The 15566-nt window shown below is 37.7% G+C and overlaps 1 protein-coding gene across 3 annotated transcripts in view; it reads left to right on the top strand.

Moving 5' to 3' along the window:
• The window catches only part of Aph1b (aph-1 homolog B, gamma-secretase subunit), a 57619-nt gene that overhangs the window by 8793 nt on the left and 33260 nt on the right, over positions 1-15566 (top strand). For 2 of the 3 annotated variants that reach the window (XM_048793696.1, XM_015480571.2), the window contains exon 5: positions 10125-10252. In XM_048793696.1, coding sequence (XP_048649653.1) covers positions 10125-10252 — 128 coding nt within the window. Of the gene's footprint in view, positions 1-10124; positions 10253-13555; positions 13639-15566 lie in introns of all 3 variants that reach the window. The other variant, XM_048793695.1, reaches the window with a different exon arrangement.

Here is a 15566-nt window from a genome sequence, read left to right as displayed (position 1 = left end):
TTTTAGCAACTTCTTCAAATAGTGAAGCAGAAAACCAACCAAAATTCAGTGGATACTACATTGAAGTTTACTTTGAGTGCACTTTGGAACCTCACAGATGAATCCCCAACCACTTGCAGACACTTTATTGAAAACCAAGGCTTAGAACTCTTCATGAGAGTTCTGGAGGTTAGAATGAGAACTTAGTCTACTGTTTTAACATTGATTTACTTATTTATGCATTTATTTGTTATCTTTGGTTCTTTGGGTAATTACAGGTCTCCCTTTCTTTGTTACAGTCTTTCCCAACTGAGTCATCCATTCAACAGAAAGTTCTAGGACTTTTGGTAAGATATAAACATTTCCTGTTAAATCCCAAGCTCTTTGTTTTCTTCTGGGGGAATACATTGAAAGCTGCTGCTGAACAGGTGATGGGAGCACACGCCAATAATCCCAGTACTCAGAAGGCTGAGGCCAGAGAATTGCAAATTCAAAGGCAAGTTGGGCAATTTAGCAAAACCTTATCTCAAAAAAAGGGGGGGCTGGGGCTGGGTTGTGGCTCAGTAGTAGAGCTCATGCCTCGCCTATGTGAGGCACTGGGTTTGAGTCTCAGCACCACATAAAAATAAATAAATAAAATAAAGATATTGTGTCTAACTAAAAAATACGTATATATTTTAAAGGCGGGGGGCCTGAGATTTGGCTCAGTGGTAGAGCACCCCGAGTATAATCACTAATACGCCAAGAGAGAGAGGAATTGATATTTCTCATGTTTGTTCTTTCTCCCCTCCCGTCTCCTGTCCTTTCCTTCCCTCTCTCCTCTTCTCTTCTTCCCTTCCTTCTCCTTTCTTCTCTTCTCTCCTCTTCCCTCTTCTTCTCTCTTCTCTCTGTCTGGCATACTTAATATTGAATTCAGGGATTTGAGCATGCTGGGTAAGCAAGCAATCTACCATTAAGCTACATCCCCAACCCTTTTTTAAATTTTATTTTGAGACAGGGGGTTACTTAGTTGTCCAGGCTAGCCTTGAACTTGCAGTCCTCCTGCATCACCCTCTGGGTGTTATGGCAAGATTGCAATAAATCACCAAGTCAATCTTAAAGCAGGAGATGGAACCATCTTTATTCACCAGCCCACTAGTTGACTACAAGTTAAAGAATGGTTACTAATATCTAGACAATCATTCTTTGACAGGGTACATTGTCCAAGAAAAATTGGAATCAAAAAAGAGAACAATTTTACATTGCATAAGAATTGCCATTTTGTATTGCCAAACATGCTATCCTAAGCAACTGTTGATGGGTGTAGAGGCAGGGTGTTCCCATGGGAAAAGCATTTCTTACATGACAAGGAGTCTCAGGGTAAAATGGAGTTATGTTTGGTTATTTCCCATATATCCTGGCCCATAACATTGGCAAGATATTACCACAAAGTTAGCAATTTTTGCAGTACTTGGAATTGAACCCAGTGCATTCTAAGCAAANGTGAATAGAGACAAATAGCTAATTATAATAAAGCATAATAAATGCTGCAATAAGGAAGAGATAGTATAGTATAGTACTTTGCCTTTATCCCTTTTACCACTGTTGTGATTAATTGGCTAGTGGTGTAATTATTTGTTTAATGTCTCTCTCTCCAGTTGGGTGCTAAGCCATGTAAGCACAAGGATTATACTGTTATGTTCACAGCTATATCCCCAGCACCTTGTAGAGTCCTTTGTTTCTAGATGGCACTCAATAAATATTTACTGAAAAATGAAAGCTAGGCACAGCTTATGGACTGCCATTGCAGTTGAGATTTACTTAAAGATAATGGTAACTAGGCAGGTAAAGGAAGGGGGTTGTGCAGGAAGGATGTTCCAGGCAGAGGGAAGAGGCCTCTTCCCTTTAGGCCTGGCAGTGAGAAAGACATTGTTCACTAGATAAAGGAAGTATCTTTCAGGAAGGGCAAAAGTAATGCCAAGTTCAGAGTTGTTAAGAATTAAATTAATATTTAAGGGCTTTATAAACTCCGGAGTGGCCTAAGAATGTTATCGAGGTAGAAAATTTGGTTCCTGAGATTAGAAAACAGAATTTAGAGGATAATTTCTTGAATATTACTCTGAATTACCTCCCTTGTACTTTAAAAGGGAAAAAATGTTTAATTTATTACTCAGTTTAAAAGGACAGCTGATGTTTTTAAACTTCCCAAACCATTTCATTTCTTTTATATTTTCTGAACAGTGTTCTTGTCTAGATATATTTTAAAACTTTTTTGCCACTAAAGCTTTTCACTGGGCAAAATCAGTACTGGTAAGACCACATGTGGAGTATTGTATTCACTTGTAATCATTGTGATTTAACAGGAATGCTGAAGTACTAAAATTCACATGGAAGAATAGGGTCAGCATGATGAAAGATCTAGAAACTGTCCTATAAAGTGTAATTGAAAAAAATGAATTAAAAGGATTGTTGGAGATCAAGTTTTTCCTTCAGTTTGTCATTTCTTGTGATCAAATTATGCATCTACATACTTGCATGGCTTCATAGTGGCCAAAATGTACTTTTTTGCCCCTTGACTTTGAGTCACATGCCTTGAATTGGTCAATCAATGAATATTAAGTAAGAGCATTAAAAAGTTCTTGCATGGTTGGACCTGAGTTCTTGGACATGGGTCACATTCCATGAGAACATGCCTTTGATAGTTAATGTCCACTTAGCATGGACCCCTGAATGAACACACATAGAGCAGACCTGAGTACATCCTGCAGTAAGGAGCCCAATCCAGCAGTCTGCAGCAGAGCTGCCAGCTGAGTCCTGCCTTCATTTGCCAAAGCACAGTCATAGTTAGTAAACCTGGTGAGTTCCTTTTTTTATTCATTCACATTTTTTATTGATGACATTTTTGGTACTGGGGATTGAATCCAGGGGTGCTTTTACCACTGTCTGAAGCACACTTAGGGTGATTAGGTCTCAGTTTACTTTCTTGGTTCCCTTTTAGTTGCTGTCCACTCTTTACTAATTAACTGATTTTTTGGATTTAGTTATACAGTAAACATATTAACTCTCCATGAATCCCAGTTCACAATATAGTTTTACTGGTCTACTAAATCCACTTCATCCCCTTTTCAACTCCTCCATCTTTGGGGAATCCCTTAAAGATGCATGCTCAAGGTTAAATGGAACTTAACATTTGGCCATACATAATGGGAAAATACTTGTCATAGGAGTAACAATAGGTGTGTGCATAGCCCAGTTACCACCTAGGCCTATTGTAGACTCTAGTAGCCTGTGATACTTTATAAAGTGTGCACATCATGGGCATCAGTCTCGTGCAGTGTGTAAATAAGCATATCTGTGTTGCTTCACCATCCTTGGCAGAAAGAATGGCCTGGGTTGTAGCTGTAATACTTGATGGCCCTTGTAGATATAATCCAGGTCACCTTGTGAGATTCTGATGTCTCTTTCCTCATAGGGATGAGTGACAGATCTCTGCTATCTAAGTCAGTCAAATGCCTCCACTTCTCCATTCTCCATAGACCTTATTTCTTCTCTATGTGTGAAATGGTCTTTATTATTTTCATCCAATGCTGCCCTTAATTTTTGGTATTTTGAGGTTTTGTTTCTTTTCCTTCACTGAATTCCAAAGAGAATTTTTTTCATAGCCAGTGATGAACAAGAGACTATCCTATAAATATGGCTTGCACTGGACAAAAGTCAGATTTGGAAAATCATCCAGAATGGTATATTCATTTAGCCCCATAAGAATGAATTTTTTGCCTTCTAAATCCAGTGTTAATCATTTCAAAGTGGGAAAAAGAGCCTTTATTTTTCACCATTATTGCTTCATATAGCCTTCCTCAGCAACCTCAGCTTGATTCCACATAGCTCCATGGCTATGATAAGAAGCTATGTGCTGGGAATCCCATAATTTCCTGACCTGTTCCATGCCCACTTCTCATGAAGGATGCCCTTCATTCCTGGGACCAGTGCACCAGTTCGCTCTTCTACCTCTCCTTAGCTCTGCTGTGAGTCAAAATGTTCACATCAAGGCCACTGCATTGCATAACATCTGGGGGAATTGTTCACGTGTAACATATTTCATTGGTGTACTCTGAGGTTTTTCCAACATGATCCTGGAATAAGATTTAGCCAAATTTCCAAGAACCAGACTTTTCTCGCATGGGTAAATATTTGGAAATCTTGGCTATTCTTTTGAGGAATTAATTGACTTTAAGAGGTAGAGTGATTGGATTTTATCACCTTTTTTATGGTTCTAAAGTTCTCATAGAAGACTTGCATGTGAATATTTTTCTTGAGGCTGAAATCCATTGTTTCAGATGATATGCTGCTTTTCCCTCTCTAGTGGAACTTTCTCTTTACATTCTGTGGAACTATTTGAAATCCTGCTGATTTTTCACCAGAAATCTGGGAGGACAGAGATGTCTGAACAACTTTAATGTGGTGCACCCCTGAATTCTTTCTCATCTCATTGATATAATCTCTACTAGTTGCTCAGGCCAATTTGTTTTATTGGACTCATTCCTGATTCTTCCTTTTTATCATAACCCATATGCAATCCAGCTGCAGAAGTTATATCCAGTTTCATTTAAATCTTCACCCAAGTTTTTATAGGATTGCTTTTGCTTTATAAATAGCACCAGGAATAGATAGACTTGAGAGCTGATTTGGAGCAGGCATTTAAAGAAAAGGTAAATCTCATGGTATTGAAACTACTCTAGACCAGCAATAAGGTTTAAAAGGTTCTAATTTACTTCATGAAGTCAATGAAGCATTAATAGAAAGTAATAGAATCCTGAGAGCCCACAATCACTGCTTGCTGCCTGAGTGGGTCCCCCATTGGGGAGTTGTACCCTTGATGGCCATAAGCACTGCCTTGGACTCCATGCTCCCAATTGCAGCTCTAGCCAATGAGCTTTGGCATGATTTCTTTCTTTTCATTGGTACCAGGATTGAACTCAAGGGTTCTTAACCATTGAGTCACCTCCTCAGCCCTTTTTAATATTTGAGACAGGGTCTCACTAAGTTACTTAGGGCCTCACTAAGTTGCTGGGGCTGGCTTTGAACTCATGATCCTCCTGCCTCAGCCTTCCAAGCTGCAGGGATTACAGATTTGCACCACCACACACTTGGCTTGGTGTGGTTTCTTAGTGCATTTTTTGTGGCAGTAGCTGACTAATGTAGGGAATTTCAATTATTTTTTTAATGTGCCTCATATGGAAAAAAAAAGAGTTGTATTTCTTCAAAAAGCTTTCCTATGATTAAAAAGCAGGAGTTAGAGCAGTTTCTCAACTACAATACTATTGACATATGGGGCCAGATACTTTTTTATTGGGGAACTGTCTTTTGCATACTGTAGGGCTTTTAACAGCATCCTTGGCTTCTATCCACTATATAACAGAAAAAAATGTGACAATACCATTTCCAGATGTGACAAGTAAAAATGTTTACTGACATTACCAAATGTCCTCTGGGGTCATAATCACCCTAGCTGAGAATTACTAAGTTAGAGGAAGGCAGATTTGAGAACATTTACCACAGTAGCTATTTAATGAAGTAAGCTCCTAAATTGGAAGCATTCAAAGTGGACCCTGTGGGACTGATTTTTTTTCCATATGTGAGGGGACTGGATTACATGACTAATAAGAGGCCTCCCAGTGTTCATGCTATCACATTGATGGGTTAATTTGGGAAGAGTATTTATTTCAACATTCTTCAGTATTGCTAGGGGGGCTTTAAACATAACATTATAACCTTGGTAGTCCATTCAGCTCATAAACATGCCTCAGGAATGTTTTCATAAATATGAAATGATGAGTTCTATTTTAAACACCTGCAGTCATTTAAGTTGCTTTTGGGACATCTTGTTTATAATCTTTTTGGTATTAAGGGACAGTACCATAACTTGCTTACTTCCATATAATATGAGATGGTTTTAACACGTATTTTTTAAAATAATGGATAATAATTTTTTATTAGTTGATCAAAACATGGATAATAAATTTAATACTGGAGAATTTTAATACTGAATAATATCTGGGACCTGAATCCTGCTTACACTTGACTGGAGATCTCTCTCAAATCCAGAGGGTTCCTATAACCTGGAGGAGTAGAGGGCAGGCTCCCACTTCATAGAACCCAGAAACCTCAGACCCTTAGAAAAGAAGCCAAAAGCCCTTTGGTATTCACAGCCTGCCTATAGGTAGCAAGGGCCAAGTGCTGGGTTTTGAGAAGTCTCTGTTGCTGCCACCACCCATAAGCAGCCCTTATGTCTCTCCAACGTAGTCAGAAACACACTGAGGTGATTAAGAGAGACCTAGATTACAGATTACAGCAGTTTATGTTCTCTCAGGAATCCAGAGTTAGCATTAGTTGCTATCTTAGGCCATTGTTTTCATAGGGACAGAAAAGTTTATATCAGGAATGAGAGAAGGACATGGTACTTAGGGATCTGAATGCTGGAATATTTGGGGTTTATTCATTAAAGAAGTTAGTAAAAAGAGGCAATACTAAATGTTACCTCTTAAAGATGACAGTGAAACTTTTTGTTTTAACATAGGTTAGATCGAGCCAGGTGTGGTGGCGCATGCCTATAATCCCAGTGACTCCAGAGGTTGAGGCAGGAGTATTGAAAGTTCGAGGCCAGCCTTGGCAACTCAGGCCCTAAACAACTTAGATCCTGTCTTAAAAAATGAAAAGGGCTAGGTATGTCACTCAGTGGTAAAGCACCTCTGGGTTCAATCCCCAGTACCTAATAAATTAGTAAATAAGTTTTTAAAAAGACTGGGGATATAGCTCAGTGGTAAAGTGCCCCTGGATTAAATTCCTAGTATCAAAAAAAAAAAAAAAAAAAAGGTTTAGATTGAAGCATTGTTTGCCTAGAGATTTAGCCTTAGAAGATTATTAGAAGAGGAAATCCATTGTCAAACTAAACCTCTGTCACAAACAGAGGTACAGTACTTGCTAAAATTGTTCAGCTTTATGGATATTCCAAAATATTGGAAATTCTGGAAGCTCCTTTTATTAATCTATTAGCTAACTTTGGTATTCTTATATTTGGAGAAGGTTTTTTTTTTCCTAAGAAAAATATTGGAACAAAGCAAATATTAGGGCTAATCATTAAAGGACTTTTAGGACTTTAATGAGAAAGGCTTAAAAATTAGGAGGCTCTCTAGAGAGGTTTGCTGCTAGAAAACCTTCATTTCTAGTTGAAATAAATTCCATTTGCTAATGGAAATATCAAAATAGAATATATGCAGCTATAGCTACCTGAATGTGGCAGGGTAGTTCAAATACCCAGGTCTTAGTGTCTGTTGGATCTCTTAACAGTTGCAGAGGGAATAAACAATAACTCTCAGTATTCTGCCATAGTACCTTGTGATGGTAAGGGCTCACGATGACCCATCAAAGCTAGTCAGAAACCAGTGGTGGCTATTAAATAAGTAGTCAGGTAGAAATGTATAATATTTTGATATGTGAAAGATTTCCTTTAGATATTATGTTAATAAAACAGTAAGCTGAAAGATGGGGCAAGGCTCCCAGAAACTGTGGAAGATGCAGTGCTTAGCACAGACCTGTCCCATACTGAGCACTGAATATACCTATGCAGATAATGGAAGAGGACAGGAAGAAAATAAATGTAAGAGTAATACAAAGTCAGAGGGAAAAAATCTTAAGAATGAAAAAGAATGCATTTTTAATACATAGCCAAATACTCAGGGGATTTGGATAAATGTGGTAATTGCTTGCTGCTTTGCTTCACTTTCCCACCTTGTAGTACGGCTCACTAAGGACCCTGGCTTATTCATTAACCATAGCACAGAGTAGTCAACATTTATTGAAAAGCAGTGGTTTGCCAAGCACTATGCTTTCTGTGAGGTATTATCCCCACTTTAGAAATGAAGGAAATGGAGAAGTTGAATAACTTGTCCAAAGACACACAATGGAGCTGGCATGATTCTAACTTGGGATTGTCTGACACCAAAGATCTATGTATAATATTCAGGCCAGACTATCTAAGTGCTCACTAAATATGTGTAGAGTACAGATAAAAAAAAAAAAAAGTGGAAGCCAGGCACTATGGCACATGCCTGTAATCCCAGCAACTTGGGAAGCTGAGGCAGGAGGATTGCAAGTTCAAGGCCATCCTGGGCAATTTAACAAGATCTTGTCTCAAAAATATTTAAAAATAATAAAAGGGACTGGGGTTGTAGCTCAGTGGTAAAGCAAATTTGGTTTCAATACCCACTATTAAAAAATTGTGAAATGTATATATCAGGGAAGAATCCACTGAAGAAATTACATTTGAGCTGGATCTTAAATAAAAGTAAGATTTGGTTGTGGTGAAATGGGGAAGGATATTGGTGAGGTGTAGAGTATGTAGCCAAGAGGATAAATCTGTTAAAAAAAAACCAGTATGGTCAAAGAAAAGAAGAGTTCTGGTTTTCTACTTTAAGGATGTATTTGAAGATACATTAGTAGAGGTATATTGTCAGAATTTGGGTCCAGATTGTACAGGGCCTTGAATGCTAGTCTGAGATGTCTGTACTGGACTTTGGAGACAAAGTCAACCTATCAAAGACTTTTTAGCAAGAAGGACTAAGAAATACAGAAAATTTGGAAGCAAGTTGAGGGCTAATGATGTATTGAAGATACTTTCCTACAACATACAGAACAATGCTTTACAGAATAGACTGAAGGTTTTTCCTGAGAGCATTTCCCAAGTAGGACTTGACCATAAGAGCATACTTGACTGGTTCCAATATTCATGACATCTAGGTTTTAGGAATCCTTAAAGCGTGAGTACTTTATTATAATTATTTTAAAAACTCAGGGTTTGCTTTTGTGCCAGTTACCACCTTTCTGATGTAAGAAACTTTAAAACCTTAACTCCTGGGCATTGTCAGTGGTCTCAACACTATCCCAGGATCTATCTCCAGGAGAACTTCTCTTTCCAGAGTCATCTCTGGAATTAAAATATGTCATTTTAGTTTAGTCTTCTATAGTCTTAAAGTTTTAAAAACTATTGCTCTCCTCCTATTTGAGTTAAAATATTTATCATAATTACTAAAATGATGACACTGTCACACCAAATTTAATAGCTTGCTTTGCTCCAATTGCAACAGTTATGTCTTTTGAATATTGTCTTGCATGTTTTTCAAGTAAATGAAACTATGCACTTTTATACAGATTTTTTTCATTCAACATTATATTCTTGAGATAATTTATATTTAGATCACATATAGTAGTCCATTGTGTGAATACACCATTCAGGTAATGATGAACGTTTTTTGTTTGTTATTACGAATGGTGCTGGTATAAATTTGTGTGTATATCTCCTTTGCATATTTGTAAGAATTTCTCTAGAGCAGTGGTTCTCAAACTTGGCCATGTATCAGAATGACCTGGAAGGCTATTTAAACTGGAATTGATTGGCTCTTAGCACCATTGTTTCTATATTAGGTGTGTGGTAGATTCCAGTATTTTGCACTTCTTGTAAGTCCTCAGGTTCTGGTGATCTATTGGTTGAGAACTAACTGTTTTATAACATAGATCTTGGAGTTGAAATAGAGAATGAATGTTTTCCACTTTATTAGTAATGCTAGATTGTTTATCTGCCAGCAGTATGAAAGAGAACTGCCAGACTTAGATTTCTCCCGGTGGGTGCTAATGATCTCTTTATTGTGTGACCAGATAAGAAATTTATATAACTTTTTTTAATGCTAAAACTTGCAGTATATATTAAATTTTTCCACTTTTAAATAAAAGAATGTTATCCAGAACATAGGATACACATAACACACACAGAAGCTGTATTCCCAAAAAAATCTGTGGACACTGATCAAATTTAGTGCCAGTTGCTTAAAAATAATCTTAGATAATTATAATTCTAATATTATTTTATTCTCCCATTGACCTTTTAAGAAAACTTCTAAAGAGAAAGCCTACCTTAGTAATAGAAGATTTGTCTCAACAGAAGTTACTGTTTTTAATTGAAAAAGGTCTTTCTTAAGTAGGGCTGAAGGCTAATTGGGGAAAAGCTGTTTAGACTCACAATTCTCTTTTTTGCATTCCTGTGCACAATGAAAGGATGTTCAGCAGCCTTTGGTATCTGTAGGACTGGGCACTAATGGTTGACTGTCTTTCAGCTTTCATGACGCTGGTTATCATATTGCTGCACGTGTTCTGGGGCATTATATTTTTTGATGCTTGTGAGAAGAAAAAGTGGTACATTCTTCTTATAGTTCTCCTGACCCATCTGCTGGTATCTACTCAGGTGAGTGTTGCCACTGACTTACAACATTTTTTAGAATTCAAGTTCACATATCTAAAATGGTAAATTCCTCTCTAAATGGAGTACATACTCATGGGAAAATTTGGAGTCAAAAAAGTAATTTAAGTGAATGAATGAATCATCTAAGTTTTACTCCAGAAAAAAAAACACAATTTTTTTGGTGAATTTCACTAAAGATTATTTCCATGTGTCTTTCCTTTAATGGTTATAGTCAAACCTGAAACAATCTTGCTTTATACTTATATTTATATTATAAAGCACATCTGGGGGCAAGGGATATATGTCAGTTGGTAGAGCACTTGCCTTGCGTGCACAAGGCCTTGAGTTCAATCCCCAGCACCATTTAAAAAAAATAAACACACCTGGAGCAATTTCCACCTGATTACAAATCCTTTAAGATATAAATTTATGTCATTATGTAAAAATTATAATTTGTTTAACTGGTTAATCATTTCTGTTTCTCTATAGTTATCATGAAGCTGTCTTCATCATCTATCTGCATAAAACTTTTTCCATATGTAGTTTAGATTCCAGGGTATGGAATTATAAAGTCAAATCACATGGAGATCTTTTAAATACTTGATAAAAATTGCTAAAATACTCTCCATAAAGGTTGTACCATGTTCACACATTCTGATCAATAACAAAAATATTGATTTCACTTCCTTCTCATTGGCATTATAGTAGTTTTTCAAAGTGAGGTTTAAAAAAACTTGACTAGATCTATTTAAGAATACTATGTAATACTTTGAATCTCACTTTTAATGAAATTTGTCATTATTATCAGTGTGACCCCTGACACTGCCTGTCCAGACCGTTTTGACCTGTCAGCTGAAGTGTTACAAGCTTCCTCCTGATGATGCTTGCCTCCTGTTTCTCTTCTTTCCATGCACCTAGAGTTTATATCAGATTTTCTTATATGGGCTCTTTGCCCTTAGATCCTTCTACAATGCCATCATATTGTACCCCCACCGGCCCATACACCTAAAACTCTTCAGTGCTGCAGGGTTACCCTTAATATGATGGCATACCCTTAATATGATGGCATACCCTTAATATGATGGCAACTAGGAAAAGACAAATATTTGTGGGAAAGAAGGATGAGAAAGACAATACATTAAAATATTAACAATATCTATCTTTGGTGTTGGGATTATGGGTTCTTTTATTCTTTATAGTTTTTGTCATGTTTCAAATTTGTATAACATAGCATTTTTATAATCAGAAAGAAAGTTACATGATAAAGCAAATGTTCTTATGAATCTGACCCATCTGCTGGTATCCACTCAGATAAACAATAAATATATAAATAAACAATAAATATAATAAATAAGAAACTATACAGTGTGTTAGAAGGTATTTGGTGATTTAGACAAAAGGAAAAGTAGAACAAAGAGATCCAGGGTGCAAGGTGGTGATGTCACATCTCTTCACTAGGTGGTCAGAGTATGCTTTATAGTGAAAGAGACATTTAAGAGGGAAAACAAACAAAAAAAAGCAAAGTAGAGATGAGGGAGTCGATCATGTGGCTGAGAGAGAGCATCCAGGACTGAACAGCCAGTACAAAGGTCCTAGGACTAAAAGACATGCTTAGCATGTTTGTGGAAGCCAGGTGGCCATAGCAGAATATTTAGTGATAATGATGGGTGAGACAAGAGTGGAGAATTGAAAAATGGTCAGATTTCGGACATATTTTTGAAAATAGAGCCAGCAATATTCCCTGATAGAGTAGGTGAAGCATGTGAGAGGAAAAGGAGGAGCCAAGGTTGTCTCCAAGGTTTTGGGCCTTGACAGCAGAAGCAATGAAGCTGCCATCATCTAAGAGGGGGTAGTTTGAGAGGGGAATTCAGGAATTCTGTTTGGGGAACATTATTTTGGAGGTGCCTATTGGACATCCAAAGTGAGCAATTGAATGCAAAAAAATCTGGAGAGAGGTTAAGAAAGATGACTACAAGAAGTAGGAGTAAAAAGAGAAGATGCTGAAGGACTGAGCCCCATGATGTTCCAGCAGTGTGTTTGGGGAAAAGAGGAGGGGCCAATAAAGAAGACTGAGAAGGAGAAACAGTGAGGTAGGATGAAGTAAGAAACCCCGGAGAGCCACATGTCCTTGAAGCCAAGTGTAGAGAGTCATTATCTGTAGCAGAAGCCTATGGAATAAACCAGGGCTTCTTTGTTTGACCTAAGCTTCTTATCAGTCTTGCTGCTGCAAAACTTAATCTCCTGCTGCTCTCCACAGTTCTTATCAACTGGGCTTTGTCTTCTCCCTAACTTAGATCATTTTTTGTAAAGCCCATCTGGAAAAGCTGCACATTCCAGACTTGGCACTATCACTGGACCTTATTCACTGCTCTTTTATAACATTTGTCCTTAGCTGGAATTACTTTATTTAATACAGTTTTTACATCTCTCTTCAATTAGAGTTTGATCATCAAGATTGGGATCTTACTATGTCAGTCTTTTTATCAATCCTTGGCACATAGGTGACCAATAAATAGTGATTGAATATTAATGGTGGATGTTATCATATTTAATGGTTTTAAAAGAACCCAGGGAGTTCGAATGTTTATTACCAAAATGTTAACAATAGTTATCTCTGAATGACAGATTTCAGAGAAAAACCATTTAAGTAATTGTTTCACTAAAATAATATATATATTATGTATATGTACATATATATTTGTGTGTATACATACATATATAGGGCTGGGGCTGGGGCTCAGTGGTAGAGCACTTGCCTAGCATGTGTGAAGCACTGGGTTCGATCTTCAGCACCACATAACGATAAGTATAATAAAGGTGTTGTATCACCTACAACTAAAAATATTTAAAAAAAATATATATATTATATATATATACTATATATATATTATATATAATATATATATATATATATATACTCATTTGTATATTCTAATTTTCTACAACAATCATGAATTTTTTTTAATTGTTTAAATGACAAAAATGTTTTTCAAAGAAATAGACTATAAAGAAAAAGCAAAACAAGTTTAGCCTTCTACAATATAAATTAAATTATGAGACTTGAGTATAAAGTTATTCTGAAAAAATAATCAGAAATGCTCAGTGCCTGCCATGCCCACAGATGCCTCTTGAGAAAAGTATTCTTTCTGCATAAGGTGCTGCCCGCAAAATCAGCGCATTTCCCTGGGCAGAGCCGATGGGTCAAGATAAGTGCCTTAGCCAAGGGAATGTGCAGGCGCCTTGGAGATACTTGAAAGCACTTGTGTTAAAGGTAACAAACTGAGTCAGATCCTCTCCTTCTTTAAGTGTATATGGTTGGACTACATGGGAATCCACACCCCCAGCTCAACCCTGGTCCAACAGAGGAAGTGTCCCTCCCACCTTTCAAGGTCAGTCCCTCCACTTGGGCTCCAGCCCTGCTCCATTGTCCCCTGCTGGAGGACCTCCCTCCCTTGGTTGTGCCCCTGTCCTCCATGGCCAGCCTTTCCCTCTTCATCAGCACACAGACATGGCTTAAATAAAACTCCTCAGTACTGCCTTTTCCCTATTTGTTTATCATCACAGCAGATCTCCACAAATTCTGTCTCCACTTCTTTACTACTCAGACTTCCAGCCCCTTGTGCCTTCTGCTCAACAGTCCTTTTAAAACTGTACCTGTTGAGGTCGAAAAGAACCTTCATTTTCAACATTGTTCTTTTTTCATCTCAGCAGCCTTTAAAAAGAGTTGACCACCCCGCTCATTTCCCTCTTTCACTTCTGCTCTACCACACTGTGCTGACTTGTTCTTACCTCACTGTTTACTCTTTCTCAGACCCCTTCACTGGCTCCTGTTCTTACAAATAATTTATACATGTTGCATTATTTCAGGGTACAGTCTTGAAGCCCTGTCTCTTACCATCTCTTTGTAGAGACCATAGCTCCCTGCATTATCACGATCATGGCTGTGGCCAAGTTCCTTCTGTAGGCTATGCTTCTACATTTTTTTTCTAGCTGAGGACTCTCCTCTGAGCCCCATATTTCTATATACAACCACTTATCTGAATTTGCCTTTCAAAATCTCATGGGATGTTACTCTTAATGTATCCTTGATAGACTTGATTCCCACCTATCTTTCCAAGCTTGGTGTTTTGCCAATTTTTTCAAGTTTGGTCTTCCTTAGGTCTTTGTCATTTGATTAAATGTCACCACCATTACCTAAAGCCCAGAAATGTGAGAGTCAATCTTGGATTCTTCCTTCCCCTTACATTCAATCCATTAGCAACTTCTGTCTGTTCATATTATCTTCTCCATCTCCATCGCATCATCCTGATCTTAAGTCACCATCCTGTACTTACTTTCCTCATTCAGTGCAGTAACTTACTAACTAGTCTCTCTCTCTCTCTCTCTCTCTCTCTCTCTCTCTCTCTCTCTCTCTCTCTCTCTCTCACCATAGCCTCATTTAACTCATTCTCTTCAGTTTAAAAAATCTAAAGTCATTCAAGACCCCAACCTAAATCCCCTCTATGATCCACAATTGCACTGAGGACAAAATTAATGCTCCTTACCAAAACATTGCATAGTTGACCCCGGCCTTCCTCTCTGACCTCATCTGCTGATCCTACACATTCCTAACCGTCATTAATACTGACTCTTCTCAGTTATCGATAGTATCCAGCTCTTTGCCTCCTTCTCTGATTCCTCCCTGTGGCCTACAGAGGGTTAGCTCACTTCTCCCATATATCTTTGTTTAAATGCTGTTTTCTTAGGACCTTCCTTGACCAACCTAAGTATATAAGCCTGTTCTTAATACCTAACATCATCACAATTATAATTATTCTGTCTTAGCATTCATCATGATTTGTAATTAACTTCTTTGTTCATTACCTGCCCTGCTGGCTAGTCTATAAGTTCCATTAGCATGAAGACTCTGGTCTTCACTAATGCATGACCCAGTGCCTTTTGGCACTCCATGAGAGGTTTTTGTTGTGGTGGTGGTTGTTTAGTTTTGTTTTAGGGCTGATATTGAACCCATGATCTTGTGCATGCTAAATATCTACTTTACAGTGAACTACACCTCCATCAATATTTTTTTTGGGGGGACAGGGTCAGGGAGCATACCAGGGGTTAAAATCAACCACTGAGCCACATCTCCAGCCCTATTTTGTATTTTATTTAGAGGCAGGATCTCACTGAGTTGCTTAGTGCCTTGCCATTGCTGAGGTTGGCTTTGAAGTCGAGATGCTCCTGTCTCAGCCTCCCGAGCTGATGGGATTACAGGCATGTACCACGGTGCCTGGCTCCTATCAGTATTTTGTAAATGAACAAACTTTTGTAAAAT

The sequence above is a fragment of the Marmota marmota genome, unplaced genomic scaffold (genome assembly GCF_001458135.2).
Source record: "Marmota marmota marmota unplaced genomic scaffold, marMar, whole genome shotgun sequence".
NCBI classification, from domain to species: Eukaryota; Metazoa; Chordata; class Mammalia; order Rodentia; family Sciuridae; genus Marmota; species Marmota marmota.
This window is presented reverse-complemented; position numbering and strand designations above follow the sequence as displayed.